Source organism: Onychostoma macrolepis, chromosome 02 (assembly GCF_012432095.1).
Source record: "Onychostoma macrolepis isolate SWU-2019 chromosome 02, ASM1243209v1, whole genome shotgun sequence".
NCBI classification, from domain to species: domain Eukaryota; kingdom Metazoa; phylum Chordata; class Actinopteri; order Cypriniformes; family Cyprinidae; genus Onychostoma; species Onychostoma macrolepis.
The window spans coordinates 27,876,148-27,895,970 of record NC_081156.1 but is presented as its reverse complement, the minus strand read 5'-3'; the positions used below and the strand labels follow the sequence as shown (position 1 = coordinate 27,895,970).

The 19,823-nt window shown below is 38.1% G+C and overlaps 1 protein-coding gene across 8 annotated transcripts; it reads right to left on the bottom strand.

The window, feature by feature from the left end:
- Positions 1 to 349: 349 nt before the first annotated feature.
- LOC131551371 (NACHT, LRR and PYD domains-containing protein 1 homolog) lies at positions 350 to 19,781 on the bottom strand. Of its 8 annotated transcripts, none has more exons than XM_058794297.1 (16): positions 19,649 to 19,781; positions 19,056 to 19,091; positions 14,929 to 14,972; positions 6,870 to 8,500; positions 6,306 to 6,386; positions 6,110 to 6,190; positions 5,875 to 6,006; positions 5,451 to 5,603; positions 4,869 to 4,952; positions 4,643 to 4,731; positions 3,886 to 3,950; positions 3,145 to 3,215; positions 2,825 to 3,042; positions 1,996 to 2,252; positions 1,562 to 1,678; positions 350 to 1,354 (listed from the first exon to the last, which is right to left on the bottom strand). In XM_058794297.1, exons 2-16 carry the CDS (start codon positions 19,075 to 19,077, stop codon positions 1,205 to 1,207), a joined length of 3,195 nt encoding a protein of 1,064 aa, XP_058650280.1. In that variant the 5' UTR covers positions 19,078 to 19,091; positions 19,649 to 19,781; the 3' UTR covers positions 350 to 1,204. The 8 variants fall into 8 exon arrangements, 5 of the variants coding, with proteins under 5 accessions (XP_058650280.1, XP_058650290.1, XP_058650296.1 ...); XM_058794307.1 differs by having other exon boundaries at positions 1,996 to 2,084; XM_058794320.1 differs by lacking the exon at positions 1,996 to 2,252 and having other exon boundaries at positions 1,217 to 1,354.
- Between the last annotated feature and the right edge of the window lie 42 nt (positions 19,782 to 19,823).

The following is a 19,823-nucleotide window of genomic DNA, read 5'->3' as shown; positions in this document are numbered from 1 at the left end:
GGATTAAAATCTGGACACAAGCTGTGGATTTTGAACAAAATTAAAACAAAGAAAATTTGTTACAATTTATAACAAAGTAGTAGATTAGATTCATGGGTTCAGTAAATAGATGCTTTGGATCATTATCAAATCATGCTGGAGAACGCAATCATCAGATTTTTACACAAACTTGTGGAGTTCATGCCAGCAATATAATTTCTAGTATAATATTTTTGGGAATTAGCAACTTATTCCATCTATATGTATAAAGAAGCTGTAGCTGCTGTTTACGTCTCAAACTGACTGAAGTTCCTCTCTGATGTTTTCTCAGCATTACTGCAGTCCACTGGGTCCAGACTCCAGTTCATCTACTAGATAACACTCCTTCAGCAGTCTGCAGAATTCTGCTTTTACAGCAGCTCCTCCAGAATCAAGAACATCCAACAAGAGTCTCATTTTTTCATGCTGCAGAACCACAGCAGGAGCTTTACTGTACATTTCACCTGGAATCGATGTCTTTGGTTCTCAGACCATCAGCAATAGTCATCACTGATAAAACTTTCCGAATGTGTTTATCTCTGTTTTTTCACGAATACACATTCTGGTTGAAATAAATAAAAATATAGAAATAATAATAAGTTACATTCCATAGAAAAAACAGCCAGTTGAAATAATGTATATCTTTGAGTTGATACCTGTGAGCATTTTGTGAGCAAGAGGGTCTGCACCTTTACCTGACGTTATTTATACATATATACATTTGAATAATCTGCATAAATACAATATTTATATAATATATATGATATACACAATAAATATCAATATAAAGACTTCACAGATCATAATACTGAATTTTGTACAATGGGCTAGATATAGTGCTTAACATGGGTTAAATCTATATTGATCACCTAAGTGTCCAACTTAATACATTTATAAAGAATTGTTGATTACACTGAAAAAATTTGGAGTAGGATTTACTTTAAAGCTAGGAAACCAATTTCACTCAGTAATTGCCAGCAAATAATTGTAAAGAAATGGCAACAATGAATTCAATGTAGAAAGACTGAAATAATATTTTCCTGTAATCTAATAATCTTCGAAATTAGTGTAAAAGGTGTATAACAGCGTAGGTTGTTAAATATTCAATCTTTGATATAAATTTTATTTTGTAACGAGCGTTACAATGTGTTAAAATGTTACAATGCTAGCAACATCTGTAATTCATTCATGTGAAAACGATTCGTCGAGGAACCCATACTTCCTTTCCTTCAGTTTTATCCGAAAGACTCAGTCTGACCTCCTCAGTGTTGAAATTTACAAACACTTCAAAGGTGGGATGATAGTTTGGACCAAAATTACACTCAAACTTCTCAGTCTGAAAAACAGCAAAATGAAGGTGAGAGACTAAACAACTAAAATCACAAATAAACGATGTAAATCTATTACACAAATTTCTCATAGTGTAAAATTTCTAGAAATCAAGAAAATATCTCAAGGAAAGCATCTACTCTGCAGTGACATTAAACAGAAATCTAACTGAGAATATATTGCTGACGTTTTTGCAGCCTATATATGATGTTACCATTGGCTGCACTGTAGATCCCTCTGGTTCACAGCGCAGACTGTATTCTGATCCCGGGATGAGAGAGCACTTTGAACTGGTTGTAATGTGTGTACTCTCTTTGTGCTGGCCCTGGACCTTAAGGGAGGAAAAGTCTGTGAATTTTTAGATGTGAAAGCCACAGGCAAAAGAGGTAAAATTGGTTCCTTCCAGCATCTTGACAAAAAAGCATTATCAAATAAATACTAGGCTAAATGGTGGTGGTTAGTGCTATCTCACTTCAGAGAATTCCTTTGACGATGTAAAAAAAAAATTACGAGTTGAACAGTTATAATGGTATAATAGCAATAACCCATATATTAACAATGCAGACATCTAAAGTATGCATAATCTATATGTTGCAAAGGAGTTTGGAGTGTTAATACAAGAAACATTTTCACAGAAAAAAAAGATACCTTTGACAGTGGAACGTTCCACGGGAGTAAATGAACATCCAGTATGCTGTCTCTCTGTCTCGCAGTTATTGGTCGTAGAAAGAGAATCACTTGGACAATGACAGGGCATGAAGGAAAGATCTTTCTTTTTAAGAGCCCAAATAGGGAGAGATCTCTGATGTCAGTCATCACATGAGTTTCAGTCACTTTAAGTGGCTTCATTGTTTCTACATTACCACCAGTGAAATGCGCTACAGCCAAAATGTCTTTGTTTTCCTCTGTAAAGGAATAATTTAAAGTTTTTATTGTTTTCATTTTAGGTTTTCTCAATGAAAATGAAAGCTCATGCATAAATGGTTGCAAAATAACTGTACCATCCATTTATCTATCTGTAAGGTTGAAAATAATCAAAGACTTCTGCTTTCCTGTCCCAAGCATATATTGGGTAGCAAAAGGGCCATTTGGCATTCCTGAAGGCACAGAGGTGCTGATAGTGATCAAGGCCTGTAGGCCAAGATGTGTATACATTGGGGGTCTACTAATCGTCACACCTTTTGCCCAGTGGGTGAAGCTGTAATCTGCTGATTGGTCAGTTTTAATGTCTCACGTTTGGCTTTTAGTCACATGGTCAAGGAAGGGATAAAAGAAGATTGTAACTGTTGCTACAATTCCAACTGCGCTTATTTCCGTCATTGGTATAAGTGGCAGTGGGTGGTAAAAGACAAGAAATGTACAGTTTTATACCATCATGCTGATAATGTTTCTTTAGTCATTCGGCAATCCTACAGCCTGAACCGCTGTAAGGAAACCACCCTTACATATCATATTGAGGATGTAAAAATAAACCTACCAGAGAGTATTTCACAATGAGGAAAGTGCAATCCTGAGAGTGAACCATTAAAACAGTCAATGTTGTACAAGGGTCCTGCAGGCTGCATCTGACCCAAACCATCTAACAGACGAAGATCCCATGAGTCAACTCTATACAGCACCTCTCCTTCACCCTCCATCACAAACACAAGGTTAGTCAGACTGCACTGAAACTGACCAGCATGTGCACACACAAACCTGAAAGACAGAATATTAATTTATACTGAAATCTTTTTTTAACTTTATAACAGTCTGTTTATATTCTAACAATGCATGTGGAAAAAATAAAGTGCGCAATACCTGTATGTATTCTTGAGTTTGTCTTCATCATCTCTCAATTCTGGTGTGAACACTTCCACATCTTCTGAGGACTGAAGTAAAGAAATGATTGAAGAATTTTTTTAACAACATTTGAGGATAAAATATTTACTAACAGCTTGCACCAGTGCAAACCCTCATTTGGCGTTAAAAAACTACCGTCAGGATTTACTACACATGCAGTGAAACATTGGGTGAGGCTCAACAGCCTCTCTGCAGATTAAAAACTATAGGACAGAGAGCCTTCTCTTGTGCTGCCCCTCAGCTATGGAATGCACTTCCTTCTAATGTTAGAAATGCTCCAACATTAAGGACTTTTAGGAAACTGTTGAACCTGCCTTTTTAAAATGGCTTATTTTGACTAATTTTGATTAGCTATTCGACAGCTTTAAAAAAAACATGTCTTAATTTATTATGCACCTGTGTTGTTTGTAGATTGCAACCCTATGCTAATTTGCACTGCTAAATTTATTTGGTTATTATAGAAATGATCCAAATGTGATTAAAAAATATCGTCATTAAATGCAATACTGTACCACTGTTTGTAGTAGAATGTTTTATCGGTTCAAATCATCTCCAGATTTACAGTAATTCATCACACAGAAATATCAAAGACAAAAATTAATTACAATTGTCATAATAAGAAATAAAAGAAAAAAAGAAAAAGAAGGAAAGGAAGAAAAAGAACAAAAAAAAAATCTCTCAGTGACAGCTGCTACTCACTGAGTGTGCTGATGATTCAGCTTTTAATGACACAGAATCTGAACTCTCTCGCTGTGGCAGTGTCCCTGTGGCAACAGGGGAGAGAAATAACGGGTTATTTAAAAAATAATATTTTCCAGTGCAATGTCTTTTTTGCAAACACAAAAGTATATATTTACTCACATGTTTCAGAAAACATTTATGAGAAGAAGAAGAAAAGAAAATCAGATCAGATCTTACAATATCACTGTCTGGAGCTTTACTGCACTATAAAATAAAAATGTGACTTAAATCTCACAGTCACAAAGCTGATACATGTATGTGCACAATGGTTGTTTAAATCTCTCAGTGGCTGAAACCACTGAAACCAAAGCCTTTGAATATTAAAATGAAAAGCAAAACATTATCCACTTTCATCAATTTTATGCCTAGGTTTTAAAATGTGTGACTCAAAACTATATGACACTGAGATTATATTCTGTTTTCACACCAGAGCACTCCAAAGCGGCAATTAAGAGTGAAATAGGATTTGTTATATTAATAAATTAATTAAAATGAATAAATACATTAAAGTAAACAAAGGTAATTGCCACTTGGCCAACAGACACTTTACCCTCAGATTTTTATTTTTTTTTTCTCTGCAATTTTGTCAGTTTTATGGAATATTTGGTTTATTCAAATTTGTCATAATGAGAAAAAGTACATAATAAAGGCACAGATCCTGTCTGTCTATCTTGTATAGGTCTATTGCAGGAATCTTGAAAATCTATCTGCTTACTTTCACTCTCACTCTTTTCCCGCTTTGTCTTCAGCTTCTCTTCCGTAAATCTCTCCATGCATGGCTTGATCAACACTAATTTCCCCCAGCTAATGAGAAAAATATTTAACACTCATTATGAACATACTGCAAAATGATTACTTTCTGTATATCTATAGAAAATAATCTTCATAATGAACTTAAAGAAAAGGCTAAAGAAATATCTAATATATACTGTAACTCTTACACAATCAGAGTCCAACCCATCTTCTCCAATGAAGTCTTCATGGACTGGGTGTACTCCAACATTAACTGACCGCTGACATTTATACTGAAAAACACTTAAATAATTCACTTCAAACTGTAATAGCTTCTGGTTTACTATGTTCAGTGGCTGAGGAAAACCTACGGTTATTATGATAATTAATATTGGTAATCAAGTGGAAAAATCTATTAAGATACATGTATTTTAGTCAAGTAAAATTTTCGCTAGTAATAAGAAAATGGGTAACAATTTACAAAAAAGATACCATATGTTAACAGTTAACTACATTAGTTAACTCAAACTAACAAAGAAAAATATTTCCTTAAAAAGATTTATTAATCTTAATTTTAACACTTACTAATACAAATCAAATGTATCTACTAACATTATATGGACCTGAACTAACAATGAACAGCTGTATTTTTATTAACTAACAGTAACCAAGATCAGTTAATACTGTCACAAATGTATTGCTCATTGTTTTTTAATGCATTAAACAACCTGGAACCTTAAGTGTAGAAAATGGCATAAAAGTTACAGATATTGGTCAGATATTGCTGTTACCTGAGTTCAATCAAACTGGGACAGGCCTGAATGAAGGACGGGATTTCAGAGGCAAATGTTTTAGTCAGAAGTGAATCATGCAGACAGACTTTCTTCAAACCAGACGCTGATTGCAGGAACGTCAACAGTCTAACTTCATGTTGCCCAGAACTTCTAAACAACACAAAAACCCACACAAATTTGTAAATGTAGCACAAAGCTTTACATGCTTTTATTTTCTGAAGAATAAAATGTAAAAAAAATAATAATAATTTAACTGATTAACATTAATAAACACCGAATAAATCTGCCCACTGATCTGTGAACTAATACCTAAACTAAAATTTTTGGTGGCAAATGGCAATGGCATATGAGACTGCAGCTGTTAAGGGGCTATTATCTGAAATAAATAAATAAATAAATAAAGAATGAAGCTTTTACTTACAAATATCCATAACTGTTAAATGCCCATTCTCTCTGTGATTTCACCCAGTCGATGGTGGAAATCAATGAGTGTGGAGAGGTTACAGTTAATTCTGTGACTGATGAATTGGACACTGATGTGCCAATAGACAACCTGAAGCATTCACAGATATAAATATCAGTATAGGTTTAAAATAAGCATCAGGTGTTAGGATGAGACTGCAATCTTGTATGTGACAAGTGATAGAGTTTCATACGTGATGTCTCCATCTCTGACTGACACAGAGATTCCTGAGAGGTATCCACTTAGTTTTCCATGGTTGTCAAGCTTCTTTATACTGGCAAGTATATCATTTAATAAGTGCATTTCATTATTAGATATTGCATAAAATCAATTAAATATACTGAATAACAAGTATCTGCAATGTTATTCTAAAATTAATTATACATTACTTGAGTTTGTTCAAAATCTTTCCTTCAGCAGCAGCTGAGACCAAACCAACAACATCATCTGGAATGTGATCCATCATCAACCTTTGAAAGTAAAAGAACACAGTATATCAGATTTCTTTCTTTCTTTATTTCTATTTATTTATTTTTGAAAATGTAGAATTTTTTTCTATTAACATTTTCTCCCACTCTGAATAAGTAGGGGGTGGAAAAAAGTTGAGCAAGAAAAGCAAGCTTCTTTTGTAACTATTTTTGATGGCAGGGAATAATCTAACTGGCCATATTTCCACTGAAACGCAAGTAACACAATATAAACTTCTTGCTCACTGATCAAATTTTCTTAATACATCATATCAAATCAATATCACATGATTATGACTACTGTAGTATTGAATACCACATTATCCTCGATGCTGAATCGCAGCTGTGCTGATATTCAGTATAGCACTCTCGCTTGTGTGATATTCCTTTAGTTTTGAAACGGATAAAATTTCACCACAATAAATATAAATAATAATTATGAGAATCTATAATTTAATTTGTCACAAAAGGCACAAAGTCACTCACCACAGCTCTTTACAGCGGGACAGTTCAGGCTGGAGCATCTTCAGATTATCAGATGTTACATGGAGTTTCAGGTTTCTGATGTGTTCACAGCACTGTAAACAGTACTTCAGCACCCAACAGTCCGTCATTTTCAGTGGTGAATTCGACAGATCTATCAAAACCAATTTTTCCAAGACTTTTCTAATGAAGCTCTTTTCATGAAGCTCATAGAGACAATGGAGAATGAACAGCATGTGTTCATTTTGATATCTCTGTGAATATGTACTGATCCATTCCTTAAGCTGGGTTTCTATGTTGACAGAGACAGCCATGTTGTGCTTTTCAAAAAACGATGGGATCCATTCTTTTTTACAAAGACCACAGAGGAACAGAATCACAGGCTGCAGCAGCTTTGACTGTCTTACTTCTACATCTGCCATTGAAAAGTCTCTATCAGACCAACAGGACAAAGCCCATCCTCTCTCTACAGTGTGAAGCAGCTCCCTCACTTTCCTCTGGGACTCTTCTTCATCCAGAAGAACATAGTACAGAGCGGTGAAGAACTCCTGAAAGCTATGATACATGAAAGTGAACATTGTCTCCTGACGGATTCTTCTCTTAGAGAGGAACCTACACAGGAATGGATTCCCATCAGGGTCTGAAATTATTTCATTTACATTTTTCTCATCAAAAAGCACTTGTTGTTCCAGCATCCCTCTCTCTGCCAGCTGACCCAGACTCCTCAGCAAGGTTGAGACAGACTGACTCAAACCCTGGCAGTGATGCTCTAGTAGAGTGGACACAAAGTCAACGTGGATGGAGGTGATGGTTTCCAGTCCGCTTGTTACATCTGCACCAACTCTGAACATCTCACTGATGATCCAGCAGATAACAGGAATGGAGCAGGCAGTGAGGAGGGTTTCATTTGCTCTCACACAGTCATACTCTTTGCTGAAGAACTTCTGGAAATATGTCTCCACCTTCTTCTCAGAGAAACCCATGATTTCAGTGAAACATGGTTGTCCTTTCAGCAGCTTGTTCAATGTGTTCCTAGTTCTGGTGGTGACCAGCAGTTTGGATTTAGGGATGAGATATCTCCTCAACAGGGAACATAGAATAACCTCAGGTGGGGCTTTTTGAAGTGGATCAGTAATTGCTGACATGTCAAAAATGGCCTGCGTAAGTCTCAGTTCATCAAATCCATCAATGATGAAAAGCACCTTCTCTGGTGAATGTTGTAACATCTGTGAGATCTGATCTGATGTTAAACTACAGCTGTAGCTCAAGAGCTCAATGAGGTTAATCTCCTCAGAAACACACATCAGCTCTTCACACCTCAGATAGAAAACTACGTTCAAATGTCTAGAAGTTTCAGATGCCCAGTCTAACATGATCTTCTGTGCTATGATGGATTTGCCACTGCCAGAGTCGCCTTGGAGAATGACAGGCATTGCACCATATGACATCAACAATCTGTCCACACTGATGTTCTTAAAGCTGCCATTTTCATTTTTCTGAATGATCACTGGTTCATTATACAGGGCAGACAATGACTCTTGTTCATCAGACAATGAGCTCCACTCACTCTCATACTTCTGTTTGATTGACAGCTTATATTGACGTAGTGCGTTTTCTGATAATCTTGAGAAATCCTACAGGAAAACCAGTTGATTAACTGAGAAAATGTCAAAGTTTATCATATTGAATCAACAGAAAATAATCTTTTGCATTATACTTACTGCTTTTCAGAAATATTGTAAATTATTCAAATATTAAATGTTAAATGTAAAAAATTAAGAAATTATATTTTCCATTTATAGCTTATTCTACAAAATGTATTTACATCGCAGGCTCATCAGTTCTACAGGAGTTCAGTGTCACTGCATAAACTTATTATTAACAAATTATACCACTAAAAAACTTCTCTTCCAATGCTATTTATTGGTTAGATAGATTGTGCTTTATAATTTATTATTCTAACATCTTTGTGCAGATCCATTTTTGGCATAAAGTCAGATTTCATGAATATGTTAAGCACATCAAGTACAAGAAGCGGACAGTGTTATGATCTCTCTTCCATTTTTGACAGTTACATCATACATGGTCATCAATGAGTGTTTTCCCAACATATTAGGACATATAGGTCATGGATTGCCATTTCACTGATATTAACAGGTAGAAGGCATTATAATTCAATCGCTTAATGATTGAAGTGTCTACAAGTATATTTAGGAGCACCAGTTAATAAAATCATCCAATTAGTACATAAATCTGGTCTAAATGGAAGGTGAGCAATTAAGGATGAAGCCTACATGAGAAAAATATTCTACATGAGGAACAGGATAAAAACTGTAAGCTGAATTATCTCAATTTACTGTGGATTTGTTTACAAACAAGGCACAATTTGGAGATTCAAACTGAAAGACGATACTGTGCCGACAATTGGATCCGACAGTAATGTCGTACCACACAAATGTGAGTAACTGTTTTTATTACGTGGTCCCTATTGCTTTGTCTGTTATAAAGATCATTTGATATGTACTGAGTATTTATGCATTTTTGACCTAATATCACATCAGCGTCCATCTATGAAGGATGTAAGCTGTCAAACATACTCAGCCATTTGCCAATCATAGCAGTGGGCATTTACTTCAGAGTCTACAATTCATCACGCCAACTACAATTAGTCAGACAGAGCGTTTAGATGAGGGCGGACAAAACAGGACAGAAAAGAGCCTATTACTTCAAAATTATGTTCCCTTCCAAGGGAACTACGGACCGCATCCTCTAGCAGTCGCTATGGGGGACGCCTTTGGCATGACCGGTGTCTGAAGCATACATCTAAACGCGATAATAACATTGGCCAGCGATAGCCTATGATGTCACTACTGGCGCAAAACATCCTCGAGGGGATGGCTTGCGTTCATTGCGAGCTTTTTCCTATGAAAAAAGCCATCGGTTCCCCGTGGCTCAGGACTCATCCATAGGAAAGAAAAATCAAAAGTGAGAGCTCTTTAACATCTCAAATATTTCTCCTAGATAGAAATGAGGTTACTTTAAGATCGAATGGAAACTTTTGCTTGAGTCTCCTGCTTCTCAAACTTGTTAGACAAAAACTCGAACACTCTCACAATGGTCTCCTTTAAAGCTTTAAAAGAGATCTCAAGAACATCACACACTGTGCTGACTGAAAATTAGCTAATGGGGTTCTCAGGTGGACCTGGCTGATAAGTTGAAAAAGGGGCTTTCCCTTTCTCGCTCGTTGGTCATGGACAAAAGTGAGCTGCTGGAGGATGACGCTATTTCTCTGACATCATCCAGTCCAGCGGCTAGTGCTCTGCGTGGTCGTCTCGATGAACGCAATCTTTCTGATCATAACCCTCCAGCTCAGGTGAGCCTTCCACTTTTTCCCCAATCTTCATGTGGAGATTGAGAAGACTTGTAAAAATCTGTTCCCTTCGCAAAATGCGTGAAAACGGATATGAGAAGATACCCCCCATTGAAGAGATGCTCACCTGCTATCTCTCTATGGGCGAAACATCTTCTCTTAAGATCTTCTCTTAAGGTCTTCTCTTAAGGTCATCTTCTCTCATCTTCTCTTGCCATCCAGACCCCTTAAAGCAGGGTTCCTTAAATATTAGCTCCAACCCTAATCAAACTCACCTACCTGTGATTTTCTAATCATCTTGAAGACTCTGATTAGCATGTTCAGGTGTGTTTGATTAGGGTTAGAGCAAACTCTGCAGGAGTGGGCCAGATTTGAGGATGCCTGCCTTAAAGTAACATCTCGCCTGAATGGCAAGGCCTACGCAGCAGCAGGTCAGGCTGCGGCTTCATTGCACACCATAGCAATTTTGCAAACCTACCAGGCTGACCTGCTGAAAAACCTGGATAAATGTCAGGGTCTTTTCCCCTGATGAAGTAGCTGAACTGTGCCACACCACGGATATCGCTCTCCATGCCACCAAACAGACCATTACTGCCATTGGCAGATCGATGGCGGCTATGGTGGTTATGGTGAGACATCTGTGGGTGAACCTGGCTGACATCGGGACAAGAGAAAGGGGCTTTCCCCTCTATGCGCCGCTTTCGCTTTCTGAGCTTTTCGGCACTTCTGTTGACACGGTTGTCGAGAAATTTAAGAAGGCAAAGGCATCCTCATCTGCCTTCAAGTCCTTCATTCCTCGAAGGCCCAGGTCTCAGCTCGAACAACAAAGGGGTCCTGCCCCGTCACGGTCTAAGAACCAGAGACAGGCTCAGAGGGCTAGTGTCGCGACTCGTGCACCTCCCCCACCAGCGGATAGGTCTAGGAGGCGACGAGACAAGATATGAGGGAGGTGATCCAGGCGAGGCATTCTTAACACTCTCATCTGGACTAGAATAAAACTTAAAAAATCTACTTGCCTCCCTATGTGGGTGTGTACATCTACCCTTATCTTCCTCTCCCTAATTCCCCTGGTTAACCCTTCTTCCCCTAACCAAGGTTAGGTGGGAGCCTTCATGCGCCTGCATTGCAGTCTCTTACTGGACCTATGATGTTTTGGTCAGCTTCTATGTCACATAGAGCTACCAACTGATGGTCTGGATCTATTAAATTGCCTCCTCTGCGAACTTCAGAGCTGAGACATGCGCGGGAGCCATGTTGGGTGAGTAAGATCTGTTTTATTTTCTCTATTGCTAGTTTTACACCGTTTTTAACTAGCTTTCTACTGCAGCGCTTATTGTCTTGCGCCACTGTCTCAGTTTGAGCTCAGTTTGAGCTGAGACTAGGTTGTAACTGTCTTTTGTTCCTAGACAGGAGCTTGATTCCCCTTTCCCCTTCTTTCGCTATCCTGAGGGCTACCTTGAAGGTGTGTCACTGGCACTATCTGGCAGGATCCTGGGCAGCCTTTCGGTCCCATGCTGACTGCACTCTGATTCCAACTCGTTAGGCTTCTCTAGGGAAGCCTCCTTGGTCATCAGGTCTCCAGTATAGCGCTGCGTTCTCAAGATCCACGGGCCTTTATGAGCTTTCTCCCAGGTTTACCATGTTTACTCGGAGGACTGCCTCCTGACATGCTCCCTGGGTTGCTCAGGTCTCGCCCCGAGGGGCTACTGTAGACCTTAGTTGAGCTTTGGTTTGAGCATGAGGGCTTGCCTCAGCCTGAGAGCGCCGCTCCTGTGAACTGCATAGGCAGTCATACCAAGTTGCTAGGCCTCTTGTTGCCTCCTTGGCCAGCCGCCTTTATGGTGGGAGCCTGCAGCTCCCCCTAATGGAGCGTATGATAAACCTATCTGCTTTCTGAGCATCGTGCTGCCCTCACTGTGGGAGAGTTACTTCAAGCTTATTGACCCTAAGCAGTACATGTGGTTCTCCTCTCCTCTGAGAGTTGAGAGCCTTGCTCCCTGTTTATAGGCCGCTCTTTCTGGCTGAACTGAGTTCCCCTCTCACTCTTGAGAGTCAGGTCCTCTGCCTCCTTCAGCTCTTTGAGCAGTTCCTCCAGATAGTTAGGCATGCCGCTCCCAACTGAGCGTCTTGAGTTCTCCTCTCTGCACTATGAGTTGAGTCCTCCACTCTCTGGAACTCCCTTGAGTAGCTACATCAGGTGGTTAGGCCCTTTTGCCTCCCTGTCGGGCTGTTCTTTTGGTTGACCCTAGTAGTGCTTCCTTTGTGCTTGAGGGTTCTTCTATGAGCACACTGCTTCCATCTGAGCATCTGAGTTCCCTTTTCATAGAGTTCTCCGCTCCTCTGAGCTCTATTGTGCAGCCACATCAAGATGATAGGCCCATTCTGCCTCCCTGTTGGGCTGCTCTTATAGTTGAGCTTGGCAATGCTCCCCTCAGTTTTGAGGGTCATATATGAGCATGCCGCTCTCTTTTGAGCATCTGCTTCTCCCACTCTTGGAAGTTTGGCCCTCTGCTCTCTGAGCTCCGTCAAGCAACCACATCAGGTAGTAAGGCTCTGCCTCCCTGAGCTACTCTTGTGATAAGCTTAACATTGCTCCCCTCGTTCTTGAGGGCTATCTACAATCTTGCTGCTCCTAATTGAATGTCTGAGTGCCTCTCCCATTTCTCTGTGTTTGGCCCTCTGCTCTCTGGAGCTCCATTGAGCAACCAAGTCAGGTAGCTAGGCTACTTTCTGCCTATCACAGACCAAATTGCTTATCACAGCTATGCTGATGATACCCAGGTTTACTTGGCCTTATCTCCAAATGACTATAGCCCAATTGACTCCCTCTGCCAATGCATTGATGAAATAAACTGTTGGATGTGCCAGAACTTTCTTCAGTTAAACAAGGAGAAAACTGAAGTCCTCAAGGTGAATGCATACCTTGACTCTAGGTGTCAAACAACTAAAAAGCAAGTCAAAAATCTTGGGGTGATTCTGGAGACAGACCTTACTGTCAAAGCAGTAACTAAATCAGCATACTATCATCTCAAAAACCTTGCAAGATTTAGATATTTTGTTTCCAGTCAAGACTTGGAGAAACTTGTTCATGCCTTTATCACCAGCAGGGTGGATTATTGTAATGGTCTCCTCACCGGCCTTCCAAAGAAGACCATTAGACAGCTGCAGCTCATCCAGAACGCTGCTGCCAGGATTCTGACTAGAACCAGAAAATCTGAGCATATCACACCAGTCCTCAGGTCCTTACACTGGCTTCCAGTTACATTTGGATTGATTTTAAAGTACTTTTACTCATTTACAAATCACTCGATGGCCTAGGACCTAAATACATTGCAGATATGCTCACTGAATGTAAACCTAACAGACCACTCAGATCATTAGGATCGAGTCAGTTGAAATACCAAGGGTTCACACAAAACAAGGGGAGTCCACTTTTAGCTATTATGCCGCCTGCAGTTGGAACCAGCTTCCAGATGAGATCAGATGTGCTAAAACATTAGCCACATTTAAATACAGACTCAAAACTCATCTGTTTAGCTGTGCATTTGTCAAATAAGCACTGTGCTACGGCCGAACTGATTGCACTATGTATAATCATTTTCTATTCTTAACTGTTTTAAGTTCTTTTTAAATCAGTTTTCATATCTTGTTTTTATTATTATTATTTTGTAATTCCTTGTTTTTATTGTTATGACCATTTTTTTTTTAATGACTTTTTGACTTCCTTTTATTAATTTGAATTTTTAGCACATTGAATTACCACTGTGTATGAAATGTGCTATATAAATAAACTTGCCTTGCCTTGCCTTTCTGCCTCCCTGCTGGGTTGCTTCTTTGGTGAGTTTGGCATGCTACCCTTGTACTTAGCACGCTACTCCCATTTGAGCGTTTGAGCCCCTTCTCATTTCTGAGGGTCGAGTCCTCGACTCTCTGGAGCAGTCACACCAGGTTGTTAGGCCCCTTTCTGCCTCCTGTTTGACTACCCATATGGTTGAGCTTGGTAGTGCTCCCCTCGCAGTCACCTATGAGCACGCCGCTCCAAGTTGAGTGTCTGAGTGCCTCTCCTGAGAATTGAGCCCAGGTAGTTAGGCTGCCTTTTGCCTCCCTGGTAAACTGCTCTTGTGGTTGAGCTTAGCGGAGCTTGAGTCACCTTGAGCGCGCCGCTCTCCTGAGTGTTTGAGCTCTCCTCTCAGTCTGTGAGTTGAGTCCTCCACCCTTTAGAGCTTAGTCCAAATCCATGTTTATGGTAAGTGCACATGCTGAGCACTCTGTGCACTTCTCTAAAATCCATATTTTGGTAGGTCCGCACACTGGCCAATGTTACTGTTGTGTTTAGATGTATGCTTCAGTCACGCTGAAGGCCATAGCGTCTCCCATAGCTGGCTAGAGTGTCTCATTCCCTTCTCAGGGAACCATGGTTACATATGTAACCTGAGACGTTTTTTGATGTAAAAATCTTGATAACAGTATGTGAACCTCAGAGAACAGTACAAAATAAGAAAAAAGGCAGTTCATGACCCCTTTAAATTACAATATATCACTTTTACCCATCAGTATTACGTCCAAATAAAGTTCCAGCATCGATATGCCCACATTTGTGACATCCGCCAGACATAGATACACATAATGCTTTAAAACGAAGACATTGTTTTATTAAACCAAACACATAACAGAAAATCCATTTTCACTTACATCAGAATGGTCTTCCAATGTCCTTGTTTTGAGTACTGGACAAGCTTGAAATGTCAGATAAAATGAGCATTAAGTATAAAGCAGTATGAATACAATCTAATAATGGTTTAGAAGCAAGTTTGAAATGAACTTAAATGGAAAATTTAAAATTCTGTCATCATTTACTCTGTTATGATATAATATGTCTATTCTGGTAAACATAGAAAAACAAACAGCTTTCATAAACAGAAGCACATACTTTCTTCTATGGAAGATTATCATATTTAGGTTTTTAATAAATTCACATGCTGTGAATGTCTCGCATACGATTGAGTAGGATATCAAGTGTGATTTTGAGGGCTATAAACACATTAAAAGTGTTTAGTCTGAAACAGTGGTTTATAATCCTAGTCCTAAGGATCCACATTACTGCACATTTAATGTTTCCCCATTTCCTTGGTCTTATTGTGAGTGAAGGAAGCTCTCGGAGGAGCTATGAGTGAGGACACAGCTCATATTCTATACGGAAATCTTTCTTGTTGAAAAAACTGACGCACACATAAATTCTCCTCCCCCTTCACACGTGTCACAATAATTTTAAATAAACTACACATGTCACATATTTTAACAGTGCATCTTGTTCTATTAAAATTCTTAAATTTCAGCAGATTTTTTTATTAAGCAACATTCTGTATGTTGTTGTTTTTTTCATGTTATCATGTTTAAAGTAGACCACTAAAAATGCTTACTTTGGTAGCCTCTGTGCCTAAATAAGTGTGCAGTTATATTTTGTATTTACAAAGTTCTTTACTCTAACTTGCACATCTAAAAGGTGTGCATTTGTTCCATTTCATTGTTTAAGCCTGAGTGATTACATCATAATATGTACTCATTATGCTTTAATAAACCTCAGTGTTGGCTGGCCTGGCAGTGTTCATGACTGCAGAGTGCTACAGAATTCTGAGATCTATGAAAGGGCTGAGAAAGAAGTCCTTTCTCTCACCTCTAAGCTTCAATAAACATTTGTACATATGTACGATGTAACCTACACCACATTTGGCAACGTGACATCCATTTAGCTAAGTATTAAATAGGGCTGCTTACAGAAACATTTGTTGTATTTTGTTTATATAATTTATATTTTGGATAAACTAAAAGTGAGCAACATGCACCAGATTCAAAGATTTGTTTTTTATATACTAATTTAAGCTCTTATTTGCTGCTGCATACATGCACACAGAATACTGAAAATATTTTGTAAATAGAGGAGCCCTAAATACATGATCTAATTACTTAATTAAATAAATTCAGCTTTGTATACAATCTGAACAAAGCCTTAGGGTGTTCATCGTTCTTCAACTGGTGATTCAATATTAGTATTTTTCTTTTGGCAGACAGAGTCCATTAGCTCATTCGAGCAACCCTTACCAAAAAGTAGTATACTTCAAGTTTATTTCATTAAGTATACTTAAGTAAAGTTCAAGTATATTTTTAAGTATACCTTATGTAGTAAGTATATAAATATCAGTGTACTAGTAGTATACTTGTAAGTGTACTATTTCACTACTCCTCGAGTCTAAATTGGTCCACTTTCTAGTATATAAAAGTATACTTTTAAGTATAACTTAAAGCTGAAGTCCGTAAGTTTTGCCTCCTTGTCGCCATCTCTGTTTGAAAACCTGGAATTGCAGTTCCTTCCTTACTCTATTTAGTAATCACAGATTCTAGCCTACGTCTTGGAATATATGACCCAAATAAGAATTTTCACCGGATATTGCCATCTGAACAAGTAAGTAGCAAGTCTGCCATGCTTGTTCTAACCAACTGAGGAAAAAAGCATAACAATAAATTGCGCTACCAACGGTGATTTAATCTAACGACTGATTCACTCATATCACATCAAACCATGCAATTTATTATTATTGTTATAATTTATTCTCAAATTATTAATGTTAACAACATCAGCATTGCGTGACAATGAGTATAGTGTGTATTAGCGTGTAGATTTCAATTTATGTAGAGTCTAATCTCTAATTGTCACACCATTCGAATTTCATATTAAGAAATTCTTTTAACCCAAAAAGCAAACTATGCTCCCTTCGAACTGGTTGTCTTTAAAATAAAAATTGTGTGTAATCCCAGGCTATCTGTAATCAGAAGCGCATTTAAAACTGGAATATAATTTAATGTCATTCACATGTGTTTCATATAATCCTTTCTGGATTACAATCCGCCATTAAGATGATTTTTTGACATTTAATTTTTCTAGCTGCTGTGAGAAAAGGCTATAAACGATCTGCCTCCTGCAGGATCCTCACATTATATGAGGGTCATATATATGGGTCATATATTTATATAGCCTAGTAGCCGGGACAACTTCTTTATGTTTACAGATATAAAGTATGCCATGCTCGAATTTCCCGTGAAAACCTACCCGTACCACTCAAATTAGAAAACATTATTATAAACTGAATCGGGCTAAAGTAAGGCGATAGTTTTGAACACTGGCTGGTTATGTACTTGCTCAAATATTGATATTTTTTAACCAAAAAAAGTTACGGACTGCAGCTTTACGTATAACAGTAGTAAACTTTGAGTGAACAACTAGATTACATCAATCAAGTCGCAGTAAACTTCTAGTTTAGTAGTTTTATACTGCAAGTATACTCGTAAGTTTTCTTTAAGTGAACTTTACATCATACTTCAAGTATACTACTATGTCCCTATTTAGTTATTAATTTACCACTTCATTTACGAAAGTATTATCCAAATCCCTGCGTCATGGATGGTACTCTAGTGAACATTCACTCCTGTGCGTTGTGTTGACGTGAGTCTTCTATCACATGAACACAACACAAATGCGTTGCAATGCTCTCGTGAACGCACAATGCAGATCAATATTTTCAGAAATAAAGTTGTAAATTATGTTTGTTTCTTTTTTTGTGCAAACAAAGCACTTGCGATGCTTAATAAAATTAAGGTTAAACTACTGGAGTCACAATGTCAGTCCTCTGTCCTGTGTGTCTTGTGTTCCCGCCTCTTGTGTCCTTATTTGGTGATGTTCCTGTCCTTGTTCAGTGTGATTATTAGTTAATTCTTGTCCAGCTGTGTTTGTCTAATTATCTATGATTAACCTGTGTATTTAGTTCATGTCTGTTCAGTTAGTTTTTGTCTGGTCTACTTGTTATTCCCCGGTGTTCCTATGTGGCCTTGCCTTGCCTTGGCCTGCCCTGTCTGTTTTGGATTCATTAAAGACTGTATTTTGAGTCATCCTCGTTCCTCCCTGCTCTGTGCACCGTGACACACATGCAGTACTTTAACAAACTATAAAATAATTTCCAAGTAGCCTATTAATCGCTTTTTATTGCCAATGTCTAAACAGCATGTAAAGAAACCTAATCTTAATGTAATTGTAATGAAACAAAAAATGAGAGCCTGTAGATGAACTGTGAAGGACTCAGGGTGGTTTTGCTGGGAAAATCTAAGGGAAATTATCATTACAGTGTAATTTTAATTAACCTCATCTGTCGACATCAGTACCAAGTGTGTGCAAGAGCATAATAAGTTGCTGAGCGCAGCTCACTTAACTGCCACCGGTGTCACTAATAACAAGGGTTTCTGAATAGAGCCCTTTAACAGCTAAATATCAGCATTTTTAGAAGTCAATCTTTATTGTTGAGCTTGAGCCATACTCTTGAGTCGGTATGGCAATACAGTTTCGCAGGACTGCTTAATTTTTGACACGCTGATAAAGAAGCAATAAAAGAGTGATAAAGAAACATGAAAAAATAAGGTGTAGACATGCTTGATTTTATTCAAGTAAACAAAAATTTGAAGAAATATGGATCAATATACTGGACTTATTGCCAAGTGTTAGGGTTAAAGAATATGTTCTAAGTTGCTCAAAGAAGGGAAAGCACTTCTCTCTCTCTCTTGTGTAGGCTATCTAACTCCAGTATTGCTATATGACATAAAAAGATGCTATAATGGCTTATAATGGTCTCAATGGTCTCATTTCAAATGAGTAAATATTGTTTGTATTTTTAAATTACCGGTACTTGTATTTTTATTAAATACATTTCTCACACCAGTATTTTGTGTTTTAAATTAAATACATTTGATGAGCACATTTGTAAACTGTAACTTACTTTTTGATGTATCTGAACCCATCTCTGGTCACAGACCTAAACAAAATGAAGAGAGGGAAACGTTCTCAGAACAGAAAAAGACAAACAAACAAAAAATGCATTAAAATGAGGAGAGCTCGACTGTAGGCTACTGTTAACCACGATATTTAACTCATGGGAATTAAAATTTATACTGAACTGGAAATTATATTGTGGACACTATACTGCACACAAACTGTCACAGCACTCAAATTAAATAATTTAATTGATATAGGCCTATTTTAAGGGATAAAGCACTATAGCTATATTTAGCAATATTCTAAATGCTGACATTAAAATGAAACGAACCCTCATCATAATATAAGTCGTGACCACGACGACGATATCCACAGCCTATCTCAAGTTACCGCAACAAAATGATATCGTAGTCAAAGTATAGCATCATGTTCACACGAGTTATGACTTGGGTGTGGCACGAACCGAATCCATTCCTTCTCGAGATTTTGTAAGAAGCCGAAGAAATTCATTCATCAAAAAATCTCAGATAACTTTACAAACCACAAATTTTAATGGTAATGTCGGTGGAAAAACAATTAAATAAACAGTTCACTCACTATGAGGTTCCGCCTTAATGAAGGATCGACTTGCAGTAGATCTATCATTTGAATAGTGTTCCGATGTTCATTCTGCAGTACAATGAGAATTCCAAAGAACTATACACCAATTTTGCCGGTCATCCTCTACAGGAAGTAGCAGGGGTCTGACACGCCTGCGGACCACTGCGGAATG